The sequence below is a fragment of the Euprymna scolopes genome, chromosome 26, assembly GCF_053919585.1.
Source record: "Euprymna scolopes isolate OS-2025 chromosome 26, ASM5391958v1, whole genome shotgun sequence".
Classification (NCBI taxonomy): domain Eukaryota; kingdom Metazoa; phylum Mollusca; class Cephalopoda; order Sepiida; family Sepiolidae; genus Euprymna; species Euprymna scolopes.
In genome coordinates this window covers 48589816-48616058 of record NC_136507.1, presented here as the reverse complement: position 1 = coordinate 48616058, position 26243 = coordinate 48589816, and the positions used below count along the sequence as shown (strand labels likewise).

Genomic DNA, 26243 nt, shown 5'->3' with positions numbered 1-26243 from the left:
ATAAATAAATCAGCAAACATTATTTGTAGCAATGCTAGAATTGCTAGTTAAGGCATTAAGTGAAACCGCAATTTATTGTAGTTATAAATTACCAAATAAAAAAGTGACAAAATATTGGCTTTGTAAAAAAATATATATAAAAACAAACCAAGTATAGTATTTTAGCTTGCATGAAAATCCTCTCAAGTTGATCCGAAATGCAAAATAGTTCTTTAGAGAGAATGAATTCCAAAATAAGTCCAGCGTGACGATGCATATAACCCGACTGGAAAGTCTTCAAGAACAGCTGAAATAATGAAAATAGTTTTTTCCGGGCAGTGCAGTAGCCCAAAGAGAAGTCTGTCCCCAGCAAAATAAGACCTAATAGCAAAAAAATGAGAAAACCAGTGTGAGAACCTTCATCATCGGCTTAATTAGAAAAAGTGATTTCAAATTAAATTTTAAAGTAATTAAGTTCAGGCTAAACGGAGAAAAAAATCAGTCCGTGAAAGCTCGTCTTACTCTGACCTGAATTGTCTAGACAGAACGAAATATATCTTTTTATAAAGTGTTGAATTCGATGTCAGTATTAAAAAAATTGAGAGAAATGAGGATTATAAAGTTTTAAGTGATATAGAATCATAGCTTATTAAGGCTGTCGAAAAGTCGTGATGATGATAAAGATAACAAAATAATAATAATAATAATAATAATAATAAATGCAATGTAATTCTAATAATAGTATAGTCAATGAGCAGTACTCAGTTTACTCTACGTTCTCCGCCCGTCTCGTCTACACAGCTGTGTGTGTGTTTGTGTTTTCATTTGTCCGCAATAAACTGCCGTTTTTTTTTCTTTCATCTTGAATGTGTGGAACATCCACACCCACAAAAATACAAACCTACTCATTCACGACTTATAACCGTAATCAGTAAGAGTACAAGTCGGAACAGGAGCGGGCCGACGAAGTATAAATACCATATACAAAAGTAAACACGGCTTACCCATTTGACACAACTTGTCACTACTAGTGATTCAATGGCTTAAATTGTGCCATATTTTTTATTTTCACCCTTGCAAAGACATGTTTTACGCTTGAAAGCCGACATAAAAAACTTTATCATTTCTTTATCTTCTTTATATATATATATATATATATATATATATATATATATATATATATATATATATATAATTGATATGTAGTTTGCTTGAAGCATTGTGTGGGATAGGTATGTAGTAGAGATTTAGAAGGCTATCACAATGCGAGAAATGGAGCATAGTCGGTGTTGGTGAAAGAAGACGAGAACAAGTGGCGATTTACAAATCAATAAGTACATACCTATATGTATATATATATATATATATATATATATATATATATATATATATATATATATATATATAGATATACATATATTATTCAGTTGTATTAAATACAAATATCTTACTTGTTATGTCTGCGACAATATCCATAATAATTTCGGAAAAAATTTCCCTTTTCAAATGGTAGACGTGACAGATCAATTCAAAGCATGCTAGATAATGGAGCGGAAATTGAACGGTGTGTGAAGCTTCGGAGCAAATGTGAGGAGGGGATTTATGTATGGCCTGTTTTAGGTAAGTGTTAGATAGATGGATTCCAACTTGGAAAACAGCAATTCTTCCTTCTTTGTCAGAAACATCTTTCATGTAATGTGAGGATTGAATGTAAAAATAAGGGAAGGGATAGTTACAAGGTGATTAACATTCTTTTTTGTTCCTTTTTTTATAATTTGTTTTTAATTGTATATATATATATATTATTTATTTTATTTATTTTTTTAGTTTATAACTTGTTGCTTTAGCTTAAGCATTTTAATTTTGTATATTCTGTCTATTTTGTTGTCTTTGTTATTTATTTATTTTTCCTCTACTGTTATGTATTGGGTTGAATGACGGTGTATCTAGGTCACTTAAGACACTAGCAGGATGGTGCTGGTTCGCTTTTGAAGGAGAAGAGTAAAATGAGTATGTGAGAGAGGAAGGTGGTGCGGGATGGAGTGGGTTAGGGGTGCGGTTGTCAGGAATAGGGTGACAGAAGGGAAGGGGGCACAGGATTGACATTCCTTGGGAAATGTTAATTTATTTATTTAATAAAACTATAAGTTGTTATGGATGGGACACTATTTTTATTTAATTCTCTAATATTATTTGTTATTAATTTATTTGTGTTGTTGTTAGTTTTTATTTGGGTTAGAATAGGTGGGTAAAGCTTTATAAATTGGCTAATGTTACTTCTGTTACATGATAAGGGCTGTCCCCTTTTCATGTAAGTATAAAAATAGAGAGATTTAGTTAGAATGAAAATGAAATAGAATAGACGAAATTCGAACCTCGTAAATTAGGTTTAGAAATAGATTACGATAGAGAATTAGAAAATGGAATGTAAAACAAACCATTGTTTAGCTTAGAGATAAAATAGTTTCAAGAAAAAAAATGTGCATTGTCAATTTTGTTATGAAAATTCAATTGAAAGAATGCAACTACAAGATAATTTAATAAACGTGTTTTTAACATATTGGAAATATAGGTTACTGGGAATATAGGTTAAAATTCCTTTTGTAAACGAAAGAAAAGTTTTGGACACGCATGTCCAGAACACGTGAAAGAAGACATGTTTTAACATGTGTATGACGTCATGGAAAATGGGAAGTTCTAGATATAGTTAGAAACTTGAGAGAAATTGGGGGAGAGAGAGAGAGAGTCTGAGGACGACAGACGATAGTCTGCAGACATGGGATTCGAACGTCTAGAAGCGAGACGGTCACTTTTGAAACTTAGAATGTGAAGCTTTGAATTCTTGATGATGAAAACCACGGCCAGTCGTGAGAAGAAATAAACCCATCATGTGTTTTTATAAACGTCGTCTTTGTGTTGTGATTCTACCAAAAGGTAAAGTGAAAATTGTTATCATATGTCTTGTATATCATGTGGTTTAAAATGGCATTACATACACGTCTCGACATTACATATCGACAATGTGAACTCTACATCTTATATCAACACTTCTAAGTAATGAACATTTTTAATATATATGAATCTTCATAACACGAACACGGAACGCAACAATATCTCTCACAACAACATCCCTCTTAATAAACAACCTCTCTCTACAACAACATCTCTCCCTAAGACACAACAACAAACTCTTAATAAAACTCTCTCTAAGACTCTCTTTTAATAAGACTCTCACTCTAATGAAACCCCTATATAACACTTCAGTTAACTATTTTTTAAATATTTTTTTATATATTGCTGTTTTTTTACGTATTTATTAAATTTCTTTTCTTTTTTATATAAATTTATGTGGGAGGGGGGATTGTAGTAAGGCCTCGTCTTGACTGTGTGTTGGTTTATGAGTGGTGTGGAGTGGTGTAACTGTTCTAATGGGTTAAGGTTGTAATGGTAAATCTTAGGTGGGAGCCGTGTGTAAAGAATGTAATGAATGGTGATCCGAGCTCCAGTCGTTGTTGAGTTCTGGTCGTAATTTGGATATTAGTAATGATTCTTTTATGCGAAGATTCCCAATATTGCGTTCTGTGGTAAAAATATCGACTTTAATAGATACATTAGTGTTTCTGCAGGTGTTGAGGTGTCTGTGGAATAATGATGCTTGTGTTTGTGGGTGTTCCTTGCTTCTTATGTGTCGGGGTCTCGTGGTGTTGCCCACGTAGAATTTTCTGCAGGCAGAGCATTCTATTTTGTAGACTACGTGTGTGCGGTGGTAGATGGTTGCGGGGTATACGGGGCAATTTGTCAGTGTGCATGGTGGTAGGTTCTCGTTGTGGTTGCGTTTAGAAAGCTGCTGTCTAAGGGATGGTCCGGAGTGGGCTGGTTGCATGTTGAGACCCTCCCTTCTGATGGCCCTGCGGATAGCCGTCATAATCTTGTCGCTTAGATGGAGCATTTTAAGGAAGCAGGTGCTGGTGGGGAAGATTCTTACACGTTTTCTCATGTTCCAGAAGTGTTTAGTGACAGTGCTGGGGTATCCGTTTGTCTCTAGGACCTGGTGGAACTGTTTTGTGCATTCTGTTTTGTCTTCTGGCTTGATGCACTTGTTTTGAATGCGGGTGATCTCATCCTTGCATATCCAATAATGGCCCTAATAGGGAGGGGCGACTTGTAGTGTACAAATAAACTTCAGCTGGTTGCTTTACGGTAGAATTTATTAGTGACGTTCCCTTCATTCGATATTTTGAGGTTGAAATCTAGGAGTGATAGGGATCCGTCATCGCTGGGGTGTTCGATGGTGAATTCTATGTGTTGGTCATTATCGGAGAATATGGTGTAGATGTTCTCAGCCTCGGCACGTGATAATGTGAGGATCAGGACATCATCGACATATCTCGAGAGAAATATGACCGAGTTGCACGTGCTGAGGGCTCGGCGTTCTAGTCTGTCCATGTACAAGATGGCAAGTATTCCTGAGAGACTGGAACCTATGGGCAGACCTGTAATTTGTCTGTATGTTTGGCGTTGGTAGGTGAAGTATGTGTTGTATACTATTATAAGTAAGAGTTAATGGATGTCTAAGGGAGTGAGGCCGAACCAGTGTAAGTTGCAGGAGGAGATGTGGTCGGTGATTAGAGCTACTGCTGAGTGTGTAGGTACTGTGGTGTAGAGGGCAACTACTTTGAGGCTGAAGGCGTATTTACTTTATTTTAGTTGTGGTTGGAGGGTGTTTAGATGGCGGAGTACTTCATCGAAACTGCTGACGTGTCCTGGGAAGGAAGAGAGTAGGGGTTTAAGTAGTTGAGAGAGTAGCCAAGAGATCTTATATAAGGGTCCTTCAATGCTTGAAACTATTGGTCTAATTTGTGTGGTTGCTGATTTTTTGTGTTTTGATGAGGTGGTAAAAAGTGGGGAGTCTGCTATTTTTAGTAGTGAAGTTCCGTTTGTATTTGTTGGGGAGTTTTCTAATTCTATATATGTCCGCCCATGCAGTATTGATGTTGTTTTCGATATGTGTGGATGTAATGTCAGTAGTTGGGGTGTATAAGGTGTCGTTGCCTAGGTGTGTGAGTGTGATAAGGGAAAGGAGTTCTGCGTCATACCTCAAGACATATACGACTACCTTGCACTCACACACCTAGGCAAGGATACCTTATACATGTGAGTGCATTACTTTGCGTAGGAGGGCAGTAACTGTTATGAAAAGGACGAGTTCGAAGCACAAGGTGGTTTTTAGTTTTCTACAGCTGAGAGAGAGAGAGAGAGAGAGAGAGAGAGAGAGAGAGAGAGAGGGAGAGAGACATAGAGAGAGAGAATGAGGGAGATCATGCGCTGTTATTCTTGCAACAAAACAGGGCACCTAACAAGAGACTATCCTAAAAACAGAAGTGGGGTCGAGACGTCAGTGTTACTCTCCCATCATTCAAATTAAAAGGAGCGCTCCCCATGATAGAAGGCGTTTTTAATGATCAACGCTCTGATCCCCATCTGGCATCAATTGTGATGGATGGCTCTCGTTTGGGTGAGGCCCCGTGTTTTGACAAGCTTCTGGGTTTGACCTTTACTCCTGATCTGAAATGGAACACGTACATCAAGTCTGTTGCCAAGGTCGCTGGAAAGATGGTGGGATCCTTCTACCGCTCCAGAAGATATCTCACTACTGATGCAATTCTCTATCTATATAAAAGCCAAGTACGTCCAAGGATGGAATACTGTTGCCATATCTGGGCAGGAGCTGCTAAAAACAGCCTATCCTGCCTTGACAGAGTACAAAATAGACTTCGTGGCTTAGTGGGGGATGCCCTTTTCTCTACCCTGCAACCTCTCTCCCACAGAAGAGACGTTGCGAGCCTATCCTTGTTTTATCGTCATTTCCATGGCAGGTGCTCGTCTGAACTCCAATCTCTGGTCCCCCCTCGCCAATCTTTCACGAAAAACACCCGTCTAGCTGAATCCACTGTGAAAAATTTCCCCCACTCTATATCTGTGCCTAGATCAAAACGCGGATTCCATGAACAGAGTTCTAACTGCACGCCTGTGGAACTCTGTCCCGTTTGCCTGCTTCCCACCGGACTACAACTTGGATGTCTTCAAGTCCAATGTTAACAAATTCCTAATAAACCGCCCCCTTAAGTAAACACTTGATCAAATCTCCACACTAACGTAATTTACTTGCAATAACCCTTATCCCTGAGTGGCTTCCGGGCCTTGATAAGTGGTGATCACTGTGTAAAAAAAAAAAAAAGAAGTGCATAGCACTGGTGGATTCTGGATTTCTCGATCCTTTGTGACTAAATCAGTGTGTGACCCTTAGAGTTAGCATCGGAAATCCTAACAGTCGATGATAAAGTCCTCCGTAGCAGGGGTGTCGGGACTACCATATTGGCAATGGAAGATACAAGCTCCGTGAAAGTTGATGTTCTAATCATGGGCACACCTCTGTTGGGCTTGTGATATCGGAATGGACATAATCAGAATGTTGGGGAGAGAGAATCCGTATAAAGCCGTTCGGTGATGCTACTTTTGCTATGACGGAGCCTTATGCCTGTGCTATAATCAGAGTAGAGGAACCAAACTTTAGTGCCGAGTTCAATGAACAGACTAAGGCTTGGGCAGCGTCTTAGAAGTGGTTAAGCAATCAGTCACTCAATGACTCATCAACAAGGTACCTGAGTACCTGATGTCCAACAGAATTCTACATGAACACAGTTATGAATTGGAGACGTGGTTGAGCAATGGATGGCTACTTTTCTATTTTTAGAATAGAGCTTGGTCCTCCGAAAGGTCTGATTCTATTAATGGCTTCTTTGCAAGAGAATGTTCAATGTGCGCCTAGTGTTGAACTTTCGTGAGCTAAATGAACACATCGAGGTCTACGCAGCACATGCCGATGTCTATGCACGAAAGCTAAGAGAATAGAGGAGAAAAGACTCCATTGTGTTGTTAGTTGCCCTTCGAAGGGTCTATCTACTAGTGCGTGTGCATCAATCTTTATGGCCGTACCAGACTGTGATTTTCGAAGAAAAGGGATACTGCCTAACGCGCATGGGTTTTGCGCTCAGTGTAGCACTCTTCATCATGCGAGCTATTGTTGAAACTACACTTTCGAGGAAAAACGATATCCGGTAATAACATCAACGTACATTGACGGTGTGTTTATCAACGAAGATGAGATTTCCACAGCCAAAGTGAAACAACATTTGACTGATTTGGGATTAGCAAGCATTTTTTGTTTGTTTGTTTTACTTCATCTCATAATGGTAAATGGCTTCCCTTTTCCTTCCATATATGGTGAGCCATACGCGATTTTTCAATCTCTCCACATATTAGGGCTTTTCGATATTTTGACTCGCACAAGCTGTTTCCGGAGAGTTGAATCGCTTCTAAATACTATCCTGATATAATATGGGTTACATATTCTTTGTTGTTTGTCCGACAAGCCCTTCATATATGAAATACAAACTGTGGTGTGTGATTGAGGTAATGTCCGAACTTTACGTAAAACTTAAAATCAATTTTTATTTTTCAGTTTCTAATTATGATCGATTTCTTCTTCCTTTTCTGCTTTTTTGAATCACTTTAACCTTCAACCTGGCTTACAGAAATTCTGAAGCTTGTTTTGCATACTTTTAGAATGTTTCTAACATGACTCGAACAAATATCATTAAACTGTGCAAGAGAACGAACTGTTCGCCCTCTTCAAATCCTTCAGTCTCGTGCGGAGATGGCACCAGGTCACAGCTTTTTCCACAAAGATTTCAAGGTACGCCTTGAAATTTGACACGCGTCGATAAGCCTGAGGCATATCACGATATCGAAATGGTCCTTCCAAAATTCATGGAGGGTGAGGTTGGTGCTGTTAGCGATTTCAATACATCGCTTAAAGAGACGTTTCGTATACATCTTGAAAGTATAAATCACTTGCTTGTCCATGGGCTGAAAAGTTAGGATAGTGTTAGGTGAAACATCATTTTAAAAGGTGGTATTTTTCTTTCAGGTAGTTTTTAATAATCGGATAACTCGACAAAAAAAAATGCCTAGTTATTCAGGCTTTAGTATTAGCTCTGTACGTCACTCGAAGCTTCTCCTTTAGCACTTTGTGGGACTTGAAGGTTCGAAGATTCTCTGAATGATACTGCAGTAGAGGCTTAACCTTACAATCCCCACTGGCATCGCCACCGAGAGCAAGAGTAATTCTATTTTTCATAGGCTTCTGCCCAGGCAACTTCTTTTCTTTTTCCGTGATATAGGTCCGATGAAGCAATTAAAAAACAAAAACAAAAAAAAACACGTTTTATTTCAGTTAAAAACTTACAGCGGAATGTAATCTTCCTGCAAAGTAATCGAATTTGTTAACGAAGGTTTTAGACGCTGTTGTGTCCGAACTGACAGCCTCCCCATGTCGCACCAACAAATGAATTTCTATAATCATCCCCGTTAAGCTTTGACTTTTAGGGATCTTGCTGCAAATCCTGCGATATCCCTTCGCCTATGTCTTCCTTTGCCTGAGTACACACGGTACACCGAAAATAGCGATGGTTTTCTGATAGATTATCGTCTAAATGATGGTGTCTCCGGCGATTTCTTTTTCCTTAGCCAGATGAGAACTACATCACATCATGGATGTGGTTCCTCTTATTTGAAAAGACAATCATGCTTTTAGAAAGGGTGTTGCTGCTTCGATGGTTTCCTTCTGCTTTAGGATGATACTTCTTTACCATTGCTCTATCACATGCCATCCTCATATTTTTTTAAAATTATCTCCAGCTTTGTTTCCATAGTATCTTCTTTCCTGGAACATCATCATCATTCTTCGAACCCATGACTAGAGTACAGATTCAATAAAGCAACAACAAGCACAACGAAAATTAATAATAGCGAATGCTGAAACGAAAACTAAGTGGGGATAAACAAAACAATAACTGATCTATGATGGGAATTTTTTTAAAAAACAAAAAATCGTTCAAATCACGCGCTCTTTACTTATTAAAAAAATTTTTTTTTTTACCTTTCTTTGAGATCAAGCATAAAATCCCATTTAATAAAAACCAACTGAATGACATGGCATAATTTTTTAATCATTATTTTAATCAATATTTTAATCTTTACTCGCAAAATCACGATCTAAATAAATCTATGTGCAAGTAAACACGTTGAAAAAAGATTCAAATTGAAATGAATTATTTACTTTCTTATAGCTAATTTGCGATTTTTAAGAAAAATAATAACAAACTTCCCCACTCTCACAAAAATTTCAGAGGGGGTATGATAAAATTAAAACAAATTTGTTCCAATCTTCAAATATGGTAAAAATTGTATTGCGTATATTCATTTTTTGATGTTTAAAATAATTTTAATTAATGGGGATGGGCAAGTAGACAAAAATGAGAAAAAATATTTTCCAGATAAAAATCAACACAAATATTCCCAGAAAATTACTAAAAAAATCATATAAAACCTCGATTTTAAAAAGATTTTCGGTAAATAAAATCCCTGCAAAATAGTCTTTCTGTCACTCGTATCTTTCGTATCCTGAAAAACTTTTCGTATGCGGGAACAAAAACATTTTCACATCATGTTTCGTAAGCTGAAAATTTCGTAAGCAGAGTTTTTCGTTTCTAGTTCCATTATATATATATATATATATATATATATATATATATATATATATATATATATATATATATATATATATATATATGTGTGTGTGTGTATGTGTGTATATATATGTATATATATATATGTGTGTGTGTGTGTGTGTGTGTGTGTGTGTGTGTGTGTGTGCATCTATTTAAAAAATATTTATTAAAAAAATCTTTTTCGGCAAAAAAAAAAAAAAAAGAAAAAGAAAATCTCTGTTAAATATTACAAACAATAGAACAAAATTACACATCAATATTCGAAAACAATATTTTGTAATTTTATACATTTTAATACTTTTATGTTTGATTATAAAAACGGTAGATAAAAATACGAATATAGACACTTCAAACATGTTTGGTTATAAAAATAGAATACAGAATCAAATGTTAATATATAAAATTAAAATAAAATAAAATACAGTACATTAAAATAGGTATATAGTTACAAAATACGCATATAGTTAAGTTTGTCATAACTTCTATCATATAATTTTTTAATAAATAAAAAATTTTTTTTCGGAAAACATATATTTGTACATCATTATACTTTTAAGATTTGTAGAATTTAGGTGAGATATTTTCCTGTCACATTAAAGTACAACTAAAATTAAAACATTTGACTTTCTTAATATATATATATATATATATATATATATATATATATATATATATATATATATATATATATTAAGAAAGTCAAATATTTTAATATATATATATATATGATATATATATATATATATATATATATATATATATATATATATATAGCTCACTATGTCTCTCTGTCTGTCTCTTTTTTTTTCAAACTGCAACGTATATGTCTATTATATTATTATTTTTTAGAATCCTTTGAGATGAGGCTTCATAATTTGTGCATTCATTTTTTTTTTCGGACGGTTATCCTCATCCTAATAGTTGTTGATGCTTCCCCACATTTGGCCAACTCACCCTCTGGCCTTCTTCAGGTGGTTAACCGCGACGGGATAGGAATGCTGAGTCTTGTAACTATATCCCCAGCAATTACTGCTTTCCGTAGTTGTTGTTGTCTCAACTCATCCTCTGCTCTGTTGTCCCGTCGCGGTTAACCACCTGCAAAATGATTACAGTTTTGTGGACCATTTCTGATGTGTCTTTAGTCGTTCAAAATAGTTGCTGAAGGGTAAAAAAAAGTTACAACTTGGTAAGTTAAGTCGACAACTGCTCTTCTATGTATGCGCAAATATATATGCATTGTACATTAATGTTAGTTTATTTCCAGCTTTTTTAAAAATCAAACTGACGATGGTTCACGCGATGAAGTCTTTGGCTGCAACAGCACAAAGTTTGCTTTCACAATTTGTTAATTTCTATTTTAATCACGTAAATTAGAGTAACACACAAATCGCTTATTACTAGGTATGACATTAATTTTCGACACCCATAACAAAAAATACAAGTAAAAACTAGTAAAATAGAATTAATTCATCGTAATTTTTACTCTATATTAAAAAATATGGATTATGGTTAAAATCGCATATAGATATTTATTTTACATTCCATAAAACTGGCGAAATTTTATTTGAACATCGCAAAATGACAAAAAATCATAATGGCGGAAAATTTTTCGTAAAATTAAAGATAAAAAATATAGGGGAAAAAAGTTAGTATAAATATACATTATGCCTTGTTACAGTTTTGGTTCAATAGCGACTACCATTTTTATGTGAACTTTTCCAAAATGTACACATGATCTGGTGACGTCATCAATTGATGTGCTTGATCACGGCCACCGAGAGTAAGAAGAAGGCCTGTTAACTGAAAAATGTCTGCAGGCAATGTAGGTAAGATTTGTCAGACTGTCAGCACTATATGAGGGCCATTTGAAAACGAGCAATGAAACATTTTTAAAAAGAAAAAGGAACACAGTTCGATTACTACTTAAACTGAACTTTATTCAATATAAAATATAAACATTATTTATGTAAAATTAAGTAATTTTAAAGCAATATACAATTTAATACTGATAAAACTGAATTATGAATTTAGGGAACAAACAATTAAAGAAACATTAAACAAATATTTTTTGGCCTTCGGAACAAGATCAGTGTAGTATCTGTTTTGATGCTACACTTTACCTTTTCTGTTTTCGGCGGTGGAGGAGAAATCTTTCATGACTGAGATTATTTTTGTTCCTATCCAGAGTGCCCCTTATTGGGAAGCTGGATTTTCTCCACAAGATTATATGTGGAAATATTTAAATAACTATTACTTTAAATACAGAAATTATATTTAAAGTTTTGGTTTTCTGTTCTTCTATGTCCATTTTTTCCCCATGTTTTCATCAAAATGTGTAGCGTATTAGTTGTCTCACAAGCCATCATCAGTGATTGCTCACTGGCAGTAATCTGTGGTGTTCCCTGGAGACCAAGTGACAAGTCTCCCCAGATTTCCAGTGTTCTCCACCTTTTGACCACTTATGCAGATGATTGCATGTTATCGCAACAGCCGTTGTCACTGATTTCTCGTTGGTATCGGCCATTGGTGTTTCCTGGGGTTTGTGTGACAAAATGCCTCCCCAAGGTACCAGATTTGAACTGCACACTTCCAGTGGAGATTTGGTCAGTACTCTCTCACCTCGGTCTTTCCATCCTCCCTGACCCTTCACAACTAGTTGGTGTGGTGTGGCGCCAGTCGATGTCATCTACATCAGTTTTTTAAAAATTATTATTACTATTATTATTATTGTGATAATAATAAGGGTGCTTGTGCAGTGTACGCACGTGTTTTTTAAATATTATTTTCAAGTTAAATTAAATTTTAGGTTTGTATTACTGTACACATAGATTAAAAAAAGTTGTCAAAAACAAATATATCACAAATAAGTGTTATCAAAGGCAAGATAAGTTACTCTTCTACTTATCTGGGAAGGTTTTTAGTGGTTTTACTTACTTTAAAACGTGTAATCGCTTCGAAAATCATACAATGTTTATCAATATATTTTAAAAAGAAAAATGTCGGCATGTTTGTAACTTATCTTGCCTTTGATAACATTTATTTGTTATATATTTGTTTTTGACAACTTTTTCGAATCTATGTGTATAGTAAAACAAACTCGTTATGTAAATTATTTACAGTAAAAATGTTATAAAAAAACAAAAAATTTAAGTTTTAAATATATTTCAAAGAAATGAATTACGCCCTGTGCTAAAATATCGTAAAAAAAGGTAAAAAAAAACCCCAAAAAACACTGCCGTGAAAAATGCTTACTTTAAAATATTTAGAAATACTCAGTGAAAAGTTTTATTTATTATTAAAAGAACGGACTGAAAAATATTATATAAAAATAGGGGTTTGTATTACTGTACACATAGATTCGAAAAAGTTGTCAAAAAAATATATATAACAAATAAATGTTATCAAAGGCAAGATAAGTTACTTTTCTACCTAACTGGATATGTTTTCAGTGTTTTTATTTAATGTAATATGTTTATTCAGCTCGAAAAACATAGTGTTTACCAATATATTGGAAAATTCAAAATGGCGTCTGACTCTCTCTTCAATACGGTAAGTTTGGGAAAAGGTGCTATAAATATAAAACTAGACAAAATACTGTTAGAAACTCGCTCAATATATATTACCATGACATAGGTTGACATATATTCGGTGGTTTTTTAATAGTATTTTGTCTAGTTTATTATTTATAACACCTTTTCCCGAACTTACTGTTAAAGAGAGAGAGTCGGGCGCCATTTTGAATTTTAAATACATCGGTAAACAATGTATGTTTTTCGAGCTGAATAAACATGTTACATGGAATAAAAACACGAAAAATATATCAAGTTTGGTAGAAAAGTAACTTATCTTGCTTTTGATAACATTTATTTGTTATATATTTGTTTTTTTAACAACTTTTTCGAATCTATGTGTACAGTAATACAAACCTAAAAATTGTTTGTTTTGCAGTAAAAAAAATAAATAAAATGAAATATTCGACTTTCTCCAATAAAAATAAAAGTTCAAACACGAATTCACTTACGATATTTTGATTAAAATTATCCCAAATGTGCAATTATAATAATTATTTTCCGAATGGAGAATTGTTCCTTTTCTTTAGAACATACATGGACAATCGGTAACACATATTACTAGCCATATTTTTTTTATGCCTGTTAGCATGACCACGTGGCTGAATACCGGAAGCTGCCTATACCTACAACTTAATTAGGAAGTGACGTTACGCTGTCATATGCATCGGCCTTCTTTCTCGGTAGCCACGGCTTGATGCGAGCCACGACAAACGATTTTTTTTAACTATTATTTACTACTGTAACTTAATTTAATAGGAATTTATATTACATTCAAATAATTTACTTAAAGATTAAATTATCGAAATATAAAAAAAGATTCATCATTATCATTAGAAATAATTAAGTAAAATCTGATTTTTTTCCAGTGGGGTTAGAAAACATAACACAAAAATAAAATGTTACGTAACTTTTTTGACATCTACGGAAAAACAAAAGCGACAATAAAATACTTTGTTAAGTTCACTACACCTGTTATTTGTTTATTTAAGTTTTCGATACTTTGGAAAGATTTAAATTATTTATATGGAAGAGCATTCCCCCCCTAAATGCTACTTGGGAATAATTTTCCCTTTTGCCAGTTTAGTGCCTCCATATATATATATATATATATATATATATATATATATATAGTTCTAACAATAAAAAAATTAATAATATACAAAATACAGATACAGAAAATATAGCTGGCTGTAACTGTAGAAGAAAAAATAGATGCCCCTACAAGGTTCATGCAATATGAAAAAATGTAGTTTATAGCTGCACAGTATCACAAACCCCAAATTTAAATGAGGTTAACAGCAACCATAACTCGACCACCCGATTAAATAACTACACCAACTTTAACCAATCTACCAATCAAATACAGACCAACCCATCACATACCAATGCCACCCCTAATCTATCTGAAAAAAAAAATACATTAAACAAGACGCAATCTACTTTGGTTCCACATCTGGACTTATTAAGCATAGGATTTCAGCCCATAAGCATTCTTTTAAAAACCACTCCCTGTTGAACCAAACCACTCTATCCAAACATATTTGGCGACTCAAAGATAAGAATATTTCCTTCAATTTAAAATGGCAAATAATAGGATCATATAAAGCATATACACCAGGAGGTAGATTCTGTGCACTTTGTACACAGGAGACCCTAAAGATTTTAAAATATGACGATATAAAAAATAGAACCACCTTCCTAAATTCAAGAGAGAAGCTTATTTCCTCATGAAGTCATAAACGTTGGTTTAAATTAAACAAATATAAACCACTATAATTCATTAAAAATGTTACTTATTAATATTCAATCTTGAAATTTAAGTTTAACTTGATACCCTTATTAATAAAATTTTGATCATCAATATAATTATTAATATTAGTTTATCTGATATATTTACCATTAGTGTATAATTATTTAAATATATATTTAAGCTTAACCTATACTATATTTATTAATTTCAATAAATAAATAAATAAAGTATTAAAAATACTAAATTAAATAAGTTCAAAATATAATATTTTATAATCTAAATAAAGTAAATAATAATTATCTCCCTTTGATTATTTAATTAGAAAAATAAGATATATTTTATAAATATTTGCTTAATTTTAAATTAGGCGTTTACTAACATATTCTAACTGCTAAAAAATGTTCCATTGGCGTTCTTTTTGAAAATTCAACATTTCGTACATTTATAAGCTACAATCAACATCCAAATGAATGCTTTGACGATAATTACGGTTTTCAAAAGGCGAACAATTAAAAGGTATATATATATATATATATATATATATATATATATATATATATATATATATATATATATATATATATATATGAGTGTGTGTGTGTGTATACATATAAATAAATATATATATATATGTATATATATAATTGATAACTTTTATTTAAAAACATATTATTATAACCTTATATTTAAACCAAATTCAGATTTATAATTTTATTCTATTTTTTATTCTCAACCCATATTACTTTTCTTATCAAGTAAATATTTTCCTTTTTATATTATTTTTTTCCAGATACATCTGCCTTACTTAAAAATTGCTAGGTTTATTTATGGTGTCTTTTACATAAAAAAACCCACCCAACACTTTGCTGATGAGGAGACTTTGTTTTAAAAACTATATGTCAAATTTATTGTCCATGTCTTAATGTCTATCACAATAAAAACATCGTTTCCGAAACGATCGTACAAATTATTGACTTTGTTGTTGTTCCTTCTTATGAAACAGATTTTTAATTTTTAATTCTAATTTGAATTTTAAATTATCAATCACATTACTAAATATTAAAGTAGCTCTAAGATATTTGCCTATCGAGCTTATTATATATCTGAATTACAACGAGCAGTGTTCTTTTCTTTTATTTTAATTACATTAGTAATTTTACTATCTCATTAAAATACACTCTGCTCTTTAGACTACTGTTATAACCCCTTTAAATATATATATATATATATATATATATATATATATATATATATATATATATATATATATTTAAAGGTTTGTTTTATTATACACATTGATTCGAAATATAACAAATAAATGTTATCAAAGGTAAGATAAGTAATTTTTCTACCAAACTGGGTAAGTTTTTTAAAATGTTTTTATTTAATGTAAAATGTTTATTCGGTTGGAAAAAGACTCGATATTCACTTTAAAATAAGAAATTAAACAAAGACATCGAGGCCATCTTTTCTTGTTCGCCGACAACCTTCAAAATTACTGGGGTTTTCTTTTTTCGAACCGATTAAACATTTTACATTAAATAAAAACACTATAAAAGTATCCAGTTAGGTTGAAAAGTAACTTATCTTGCGTTTGATAACATTTTTTATATATTTGTTTGTTTTTTTTGACAACTTTTTCGAATCTGTGTAAACACACATATTTTTTTACTTCCACGGATATTTTAAAGCCGTTTTTGTCTTTTTTAAAAACCTAAATAAATAATGAGAGGTACAGCATCAATAAAGTAGAAATCCTTCTAGACTGAGCCAATTTAAATTTTTTCTTCCGATCCAGAGTGCTCCTTTTTTAGGAAGCTGGATATTTCCCATCCAGTTAGGTAGAAATGTAACTTTTGATAACATTTATTTGTTATATATTTGTTTTTGTTTTTTGTTTTTGACAACTTTTTCGTGTCTATGTGTATAGTAAAACAAACCCAATTAAATTATTAAATACAAATAAACATGAATTACATTATTAAATACAATAAACAGGAATTCATTTTTGCTTTTTTTTCAATAAAGAACCTGGCCACTTCATTACTAATAAAATTAAAAACAAAAGTTAACGAAATAAGTTGAGTTTTTAAAGTATCTAAAATTGAAAAAAAAAGTTTAATAAACTTTAAAATTAAACGTAAAACGAAAAAAAAAAAATTATAAAAATAATTTAACAACTTACTTTTAATAGATAATTTGGTTACTTTTTACTAAACACTAACAGAATAATCGAGTTCAGCTGTGAAGTTTTGGAACGGCGAACGCAACGGTGGAAGTGAATGTTTTCAACCAGTTTATTTAGATCCGTGCAAGCTTCTGTATTTTATTTCATAAAACAAGGCATACAAGAATATCGCAGCCCATGTACAAAAACTAGATTTTAACGAAATATTAATTTTGAATAGGTTTTAATCTGGCCATAAAATAGCTGGCAAGAGCCATGTAAATTTTATAACTTTATATTTAAAAATTATTATTTACACAATTAATTAAAAAATCTATGTTGTAGCGAAAATTTTGAAATAATTTAATCGTTTTAATCTTTTAAAAATTAGTTAATTTTTAAGAGGTTATTTTTTCTGGCAATTCAACTGATTATAGTATATATTAATTAAAAAAACGCTATTAAAAAACATAATAATATTAAAATTTATATCAATTTTTGATTGCAGCTTCAAGGTAAGTTTTTGTTCAATATAATTTAAACTTAAAAAAGTAAATATTTTTTTACTTAATTAAACTCTTATGTTTCATAATAAATAGAAATTTCGATAGATTTAAATATATTTTCTTCGAATTTCGAAAAAATAAATATGTGGGGTGGGGGAAACACGCACTAAAAAACTATTTCCCTTCATATATTTTACGGAAACTGCATTTTATTTGTAATTTCATTCTAAAATGGATAAGTATCGAAAATTTCACAAAAATCTAACCATTAGTTAATTTTTGCTAGATTTATTAAACACAGGTATGTTTTCACGTTCGGAATGTCTACTACATGGGAATGTTATTTTAAGGCGCCAATTATGTAAACACGATTTTCGTCTCGCAATTTCATTATTTTCGTTCGATGAAAAAAATTTTTTTAAATTATTACTAGTTTATTTTGTCCTTCTTTTAAATGGTACAAAAGTTATATTGATAATATTAATTTATAATCAAGTTACATCGTTTTACATATAGGGTGACTTTTGTCAGTCTCTATGGTTCAACCATTAGTCAAGTGAAATATAACAATAAAAGTTTGAAATATGATGAAATAGACATTTAATTTTTGTATATAAAAAATGTCACATCTGAAACACTAACTGAAAATATTTTCTCGTTTCTTAACAAATTAATAAAAACATTATTGTAATACGTTTAGTAATGTTTTACATGAAATAAACTAAATTCAATTTTTTTTAAATAAATGTATCTATTTTTAATCATAAAATTACAAAATAATAAATTTTTATTTTTGTTTATAGAAAAATATTTTTGATTTGAGGAAATTAATAAGGTAAATTAATAAATGACAAAATTTTCTTGTCGACAAGAATTTATTAATTTACAATATCCTAATTTGTAGTCCGAAAAAAAGTAATATTTAAATTATTTTATTAAATTCCTCTTTATTCAAGGAAAATTTTTTTTTAATTCCTAAAGCTAAGCATTATTTAAAGTTTAACTAGATCATTAAATTTACTTATTTGGAAACTTGTTTTCAATTCAAAATTTTTGTATGGAATTATAAACTAAAAATCACTATTTTATTTAATATTCACAGATTGTAAAATTAGCCGTGCACAAAGAAATTTCATTAACTCTAAACACATAATTGGTTCATTTACTTGGTTTAGAAATTATGTTTTTTTTTCTAACAATGAAGAAACCAGAAATATTGGTTACGCGACGATTTTTATTAGTGAGATGCGAAGATGAACAAATTGGTCTTCCATAGAAAAAATTATCCCCGTTTGATTTCTAAAGAGATTTTACCTTACCATTGACGTAAAACGGCATCGATTGAAAATACAAAAAATAAAAAGATTGTCTGTTTATTCATAATCAGTTTTCTTTCACTGCCTCTTAAAAATTCAATCATTAAAAAAAAGAAATTATTTCGAAATTCTTTTGAAATTCCACAGGCAAAATTTTTAAAATGTAAATAATAAATAATAACAAATTGTTCGTAAAACTTAAATAATTTTAATATGTTTTCCAACTTCTTTTTTAAAAATATCGAGAAAAATCGTATACATCAGCGACGATTGTGACCTAAAATTGAATATATTTTATTTCGTCATTCCAGTATATTCTAAAATCACTAGCTTACAGGCTATTATATATTTTTAAAGATTTTGTTCAATCATTATTCAAGTGAAATATAATAGTAAAAGTCTTACGCTTGGATTGAAATATTATGAGAACGACATAAATCTATGATATCCAGAGAGAAAGAAAAAAAAAAATTTAGCATACAGCAACAAAAACAATTAACTTCCGGTTTGATATCAAACCCGTTTAACTGACAGAATTTCCTTTAATATTAATTTCCAATATCATAATTTGTAGCCCGAAAAAAGTAATATCAAAATTATTTTTAATTTCCTTTTTATTCTAGGAAATATAAAATTTGAATTTTTTAAAACTACGCTTTTATAAATCTAAATTAACTTCATCAAAAAAAAAATATAAGATCGCGTTAGGGATTAGCAAAATATGAGAAGTTTTTTGTATATTATTTTATTCAATTCATAGTTCAGACGTTTTTTTTTTTAAGTCTATAAAAATTAACAAAATTGATCAATTATTTATTATTAAATATCGTGTTGCTTTCATTGTTTATATTAAAATATGTAGAAATTTCCCCTCAAACATCTAGCCTTGATGGAGGGAGACTAAAACTTGCTGCTATGGTTTCAAATAATCTGAAATAACAGCAAGGAAAGACTTGATTCCAAACATTTCTCATATGTTATATTTGAACTCCTTTGGAAATAGGGTACGATTATGAAGATCTCCACTATCAAATAATCCTGTACTCTGAAATTTATTTTATGTATGAAAACAAAAGGGGGGAAATATAACATGAGAAATATTTGGAATCAAGTCTCCCCTTGCTGCTATTTCAGATCATTTGAAACTATAGCAGCAAGTTTTAGCCTCCCCTCCATCAAGGCCTGAGGTTTTGGGGGAATATAAGATATTTTGTAATTCATATGCAAAACTAGGAATTAATGACTATGATTGAAACATGTTATGGCTGTAAAAAAGTGCCAAAAATAGGCCCTGGATGATGAATAATCGCTTTAATGTGCGACGTTAAGGGCAAGTGTCATATAACCCCCTACACAATTCAGGTCATTAACTTTCCAACGAGCCTTCATTTGTTAAATTCTGATCAATAGTCGCTGAGATAAATTATAAAATTGTCAAAAAAGCTCGTATCTCCCCCCTCTCTCTCTCTCTCTCTTTCTCTCTCTCTCTCTCTCTCTCTCTCTCTCTCTCTATATATATATATATATATATATATATATATATATATACTTGTAGCCAAATTGAATATTGAAATGCTCATATCTTTGGTTCTATGGGACTACATGGAAATTTTCAGGTTTTTGAAGATTCTATGACAATTGGTAAAAAAGAACATATATTCAAACCAATAAAATGGGGCAAAATTTGCGTACATTTTTATATATAGTGTTCTGGCAGGCAACTAGTTTTGCTGCTTGCTTCGGTTGTCTCTCTTATGGCGTTGCCAATCCACTAATAACATGCGGTTCCAATTTTTCTCGTTTTTAGCTTTTTGGTGAATTTTTTGAAAATTCATCGGTTTTACGCAGAATAAAAAGAAAGAAATTTAAAATCTCTATTTTTGAGAATACTGTAAAAATAAAACTCTTCCGATGTTTATAGTTTTACACAAAACAAAGGAACAACATATCGGATTATGAAATTGATTTAAGTCAGGCGGAAGATTCAGTTTACTTAGTACAACAAATAATCAACAAGTCCGCCATTTTTTTCTTCAAAGCAATGAGATCTTTTATCAGAAGGAAAAACGCAATAAATTATTATACATTTGTTAAAATTATATCAATTTGAACAAATTATAAAATAATATTTCAATTGAAAATAGACAATTCAAAAAGGCAAGAAACGTATATATTTAGTAGCAGAAATTCTTTGTAATACTGAATGTGTGTCTGGTCTACTTTTTCTTGGAAACTACTGGGTCGATCTGTGTGAAATTTTTATTATGATGAGGTGCAATGTGCATCCTTTCGATACACAGTAAGATTTTGATAAGGATTATTCCCCACAATAACACATTTACTCTAGAAGTGTGACTTATAGTACTCATTCTAAACGGGTTATAACTTTTACTCATTTTTAATGAACTAAAAGTTTAGCATATATATATATATATATATATATATATATATAGTTTAGTATATATATATATATATATATAGTTTAGTATATATATATATAGTTTAGTATATATATATATATAGTTTAGTATATATATATATATATATATATATATATAGTTTAGTATATATATATATATATATATATATATATATATATATATATATATATATATATATATATATATATATATATATATAGTTATCACAGTTTAGATGGAAGCGTTGTATATATCATTAACCAGCGTCTATCCAATGGCTTAATGATGAGAGCTGCTGCTACCAACAAGATGATTAAAGATTCGGCCTCTCGTTTGGGATGTTGGGATGGGTGTTAGTCTAATCCCTAGAAAAGCTGTTATACGGAGAAACAGTTTGTCTGTGGATGACTATATATATATATATATATATATGTGTGTGTGTGTGTGTGTGTGTGTGTGTGTGTGTGTGTGTGTGTGTGTGTGATGTGCTCGCTCAGGTATGTGTGTTGTGTGTGTGTGTTGTTTGTTTGTTTGTTTGTTTGTGTGTGTGTGTTGTTTGTGTGTGCGTGTGTGTGTTGTTTGTGTGTGTGTGTGTTGCTTGTTTGTGTGTGTGTGTGTGTGTTGTTTGTGTGTGTGCGTGCGTGCAACATGTTCGCCTAATGAAAATAAATACCTAGAGTAGGTATGACAGCTGTAGTTGATTTGAATTACTTATTTGGTTTTTATATCGGGATAAAATAAATGTTGTTTTTACTCGCTAAACCACATTTTAAAACATGTAAAGATCTGAAAAATAAATTTGATAAAACGATCAATAGGAAGAGTAGTTTATTTTTTCATCAAACTTTTTTGAATGAGAAATTATTGCCTAAACAACATTGCTGTGATTATGTATGTATATGAGTGTGTTATATGTGTACATGTACATGTGTGTATGTGAGTGTGTTTGTGTGTGCGTGTGTGTATGTGGGCGTGATGTTTGGGTATTCCTAATAGAACGAAAGACTAGGAAATCTACATAAAATCTAAAAGTGCTATTATGTAAAATTTACCGAGGAAGACAATGGAAGCGGTTCTTAATCTTTAAGCGCGACGCTAAGGAACCTATGAGGGAATGATCGCCTTAAAATTTCAAATGCGTATATTCAATTTTAACGAAATTTGAACGCTATATTCAAGATACTAATTCCTAGCGTTTTTCAACATTTATAATTTTCCAACTATATTTAGGAGAGATACAAATAAACCAGTTAAAACAAAGAATGCAATATGGTGCAAGAACATGATGAACTTTTACGCAGTAGTGATTCTCATTCAATTCCGAACAACGTCGGCTCTTCCTGCTATTGTCTTTTAAGAGAAACTAATTTCATTTTACCAACCTTATAAAAGCTGTAGTTGATGGGAATATATATTTTTTGAAATCGCATATCAGAGAAGTTTTTTTCAGTCACAACTTGATCCGTTTTATACAAGGAGGTTCAGGTTCACTGTTAAAAAAATATTGGCTTGTTGTTCAGGTTGAGATTTCTTCTTCTTCTTCTTCTTCTTCTTCTTCTTCTTCTTCTTCTTTTTCTTCTTCTTCTTCTTCTATATCTGTCTCTGTGTGCTAATAATTGTCTGCTTCTATCCGTCTGTCTATCCCTCAAGGTTTATCCGCCTGTCTGCCTTGTAAAAACACAGACGCAGGAATAATAAAAAACAAAAAACTGCGAAATTTGAACGCCAGTGGCTGAAAGCAACTCTCTTCGCGGCTCCACTGTTTATAATATTTCACCACTTTTTTTGTGACTTCCCCCATCGTCCCCATTATGAACGACTTGGCTGGCCGTAACTGATTCGCGACATTCTCGCATTCGTTTGTCACCCACTAACCTAATCGTTTCCCGGCGCACCTGCGAATACAGGCGATGTTAGCAAGATTTAGATACACATCCGATTTCTTCTCGCGGTTCTTAACATTCATGCGTTTATATATATATATATATGTGTGTGTGTGTGTGTGTGTGTGTGCGTGCGTGTGCGTGTGTGTGTGTGTGAATAATATTTTTAATGCAGAAACAAGTCCCAAAGCATCTTTATTATCTGCAATTATTTTGACTAAATTGTGCCAAAAATATTGGTTTCAAATATAAATGGACCATTCATATTTTTCAAATAATCATAGTTAATATTGTAATAAAAAAACATAGTGATATGAAATTATTCTTGATTAAAAATGTATTTTTTTAATAAAAAATTATAAAAGCTTTTTTTTTTTTTTTTTTTTTTAGAAAATAGTACTTATGAAAGCAAAAGGTTAATTGTAAATTCCGTATACTAATAAATATTGTGCGAAAAACTAACAAATACTCGTATCTATCTCTCTATCTATCTATCTATCTATGTGCATGTGTGAGCATCTACGTGCGTGTGTATGTGTGATACAACGAAACAGTACTGTATGTGGATTACTATATATATAGTTTAAGGGAGGGTGCTACGAATATAGACTCTAAGTGCGTGCATACATCTATCCAAGTCCTTACGGTAAAGAGGGAGGAATCCTGTAATGTTAAAGTTGTTGGAGGGGATTGAAGAGTGTAAGTTTATTTCACTTAATGCTAAGATATCCAGGGAGTTTACTAAAAGGTAAGAGTCTACATCATCTATATTACCTCTAAGCCCACGGATATTTGTGAAAGTGAACCTCAAGAGCGGAGTCGAATTGGTTTTCTTTTTTTTTTATTTACATGGTGGTCATCGCATATCAAGGCCCGGAAGCTACTCGGGGATAAGGGTTATTGCATGTACAATAATCAATGGGATAATATCGTAGTAATCGTTAGTATTTGAGATTTGATAAGGTGTCTTACTTAAGGGGGCGGTTCATCAGTAATTTGTTTATGTTGGATTTGAAGACATCCAAGTTGTAGTCAGGTGGGAAACAGGCAAACGAAAGAAAGTTCCACAGGCATGCACTTCTAAGAAAGAAGCTTTGTTCATGGAATCTACGTTTTGATTTAGGCACAGAAAAAGAGTATGGAAAATTATTGACAGTGGTTTCAGCTAGATGGGTGTTTATCGTGAAAGATTGGCGAGGGGGGACTAGAGATTGGAGCTCAGACGGGCACTTACTATGCAAATAACGATAAAACAAAGACAGGCTCATAACGTCTCTTCTGTGGGAGAGAGGTTGCAGGGAAGAGAAAAGGGTATCCCCCATTAATCCACGAAGTCTATTTTGTACTCTGCCAAAGCAGGATAGGCTGTTTTTAGCAGCTCCTGCCCAGATGTGGCAGTGGTACTCCATTCTAGGACGTACTTGGCTTTTATATAGATAGATAATTGCATCAGCAGTAAGATATCTTCTGGAGTAGTAGAAGGATCCCACCATCTTTCCAGCAACGTTGGCAACAGACTTGATGTACATGTTCCATTTCAGATCAGGAGTAAAGGTCAAAACCAGAAGCTTATCAAAACATAGAGACTCCCCAAGACGAGAGCTATTCATTTCAGTTGATGCCAGATGGGGATCAGAGCGTTGATGATGTAAAGATAGAAGCTTGGTTTTAGATGCATTAAAATAATCAGTCACCTCTTTGCCCTATTGTACCACGTGCTCAAGATCAGAGGAGAGAGAATCAGAGAGAACTTTGTCATTTACAGCCTTTGGTGTATGGCTATAGATGGTCGTGTCATCAGCATAGATGTCAATGAATGATTTAAGTGTGTGTTTTGGGAGATCATTAATGTAGATCAGGAAGAGAGTTGGGCCCAGGATGGACTCCTGAGGGACTCCAGCATTAATACTGTGGGCCTCTGATTTCTGCCGATTAACCACTACTCATGAGCCTATCAGATAGAAATGATTTGATAATTGAGAAAACATTTCCAGTTATACCGTAGCTGGAAACTTGTGAAGTAAGCCTTTATGCCATACCTTATCGAAGGCCTTTGATATATCAAAAGCAATTGCCCTAGAAAGGAAGCCTTGTTGAGAGATTCACTAATCCTATTAGATATAACTGTTAACTGCAGAACGGAAACCATATTGCATGTCACTAAGAAGGTTATTTTTGCTGAAGTGGTTGACTACTTCTCTATTTAATATGGATTCCAGCAGCTTACTCATGACACACAGGAGACTTATTGGTCTGTACTAAGAGGGAAATGACTTATCACCTGAATTCTTAAATACAGGGAATACTGATGAGGTTTTTCAGGGTGTTGGGAAGCACGTCTCCTTAAGGCAATGTTTAAACAGTTTTGTAAGTATGGAGGCAATTCTGGTTGAAGCTTTTTCAACACTATAATTGGAATGCCGTCAGGGCCAGTTGCTTTACTGGAATCAAGGTTCTTGATTAGCTTGGCGACCTCACGCATCGATATTTGTATGTTGCATAGCATGTTGTCTGTTATAGGAGGAAATACGGGGAGTTAATGGCCTTCGTCGCATAGGGTAGAATTAATGGCAAAATTCTTGGCAAATGTTTTGGCCTTGTCTGATGCTGACGAGATGACCTCAGGTCCATTTATGATGGTTAGGATAGAATGCATGCTTCTGTTCAGAATCCCGTTTGCTATTTGCCAAAACTGGTGGGGACCAAGCCGCTGCTCAGCTACTTTGGATTAAACTCTCTTGCATTTTTATTACTCTTTTAGAGTGGTTGCTGGCAGAAAGCAGCTTTAGTTTCAATACATCTATTATGTTGGTAGCTATGGAAAAAGTGATTTCTGTGCACGATAGCAGCAGCACATTCTGGGGAGAACCATGGCTGGCTGTTAGATTTTTGTTGGAATTTTTGGATGGTATGAATCGGTCTATGCCTACAATTAACCATTCGCTCAGGTCTAATACTATAGAAGACACATCTTTTTAAACATGGAATGCAGAGGTAGATCAGATATAAATGTATGGA

At 32.5% G+C, this 26243-nt stretch overlaps 1 protein-coding gene across 3 annotated transcripts in view; it reads right to left on the bottom strand.

The window, feature by feature from the left end:
• LOC145248009 (dynein light chain Tctex-type protein 2B-like) overlaps nucleotides 1-23309 on the bottom strand; it is a 112612-nt gene extending 89303 nt beyond the window's left edge. For 2 of the 3 annotated variants that reach the window (XM_080109701.1, XM_080109700.1), the window contains exon 1: nucleotides 22725-23284. Coding sequence is in view for 1 of the 3 variants with exons in the window: in XM_080109699.1 (XP_079965825.1) it covers nucleotides 22725-22772 (48 nt within the window). In the remaining 2 variants the exon portion in view is untranslated. Of the gene's footprint in view, nucleotides 1-22724 lie in introns of all 3 variants that reach the window. The other variant, XM_080109699.1, reaches the window with a different exon arrangement.
• Between the last annotated feature and the right edge of the window lie 2934 nt (nucleotides 23310-26243).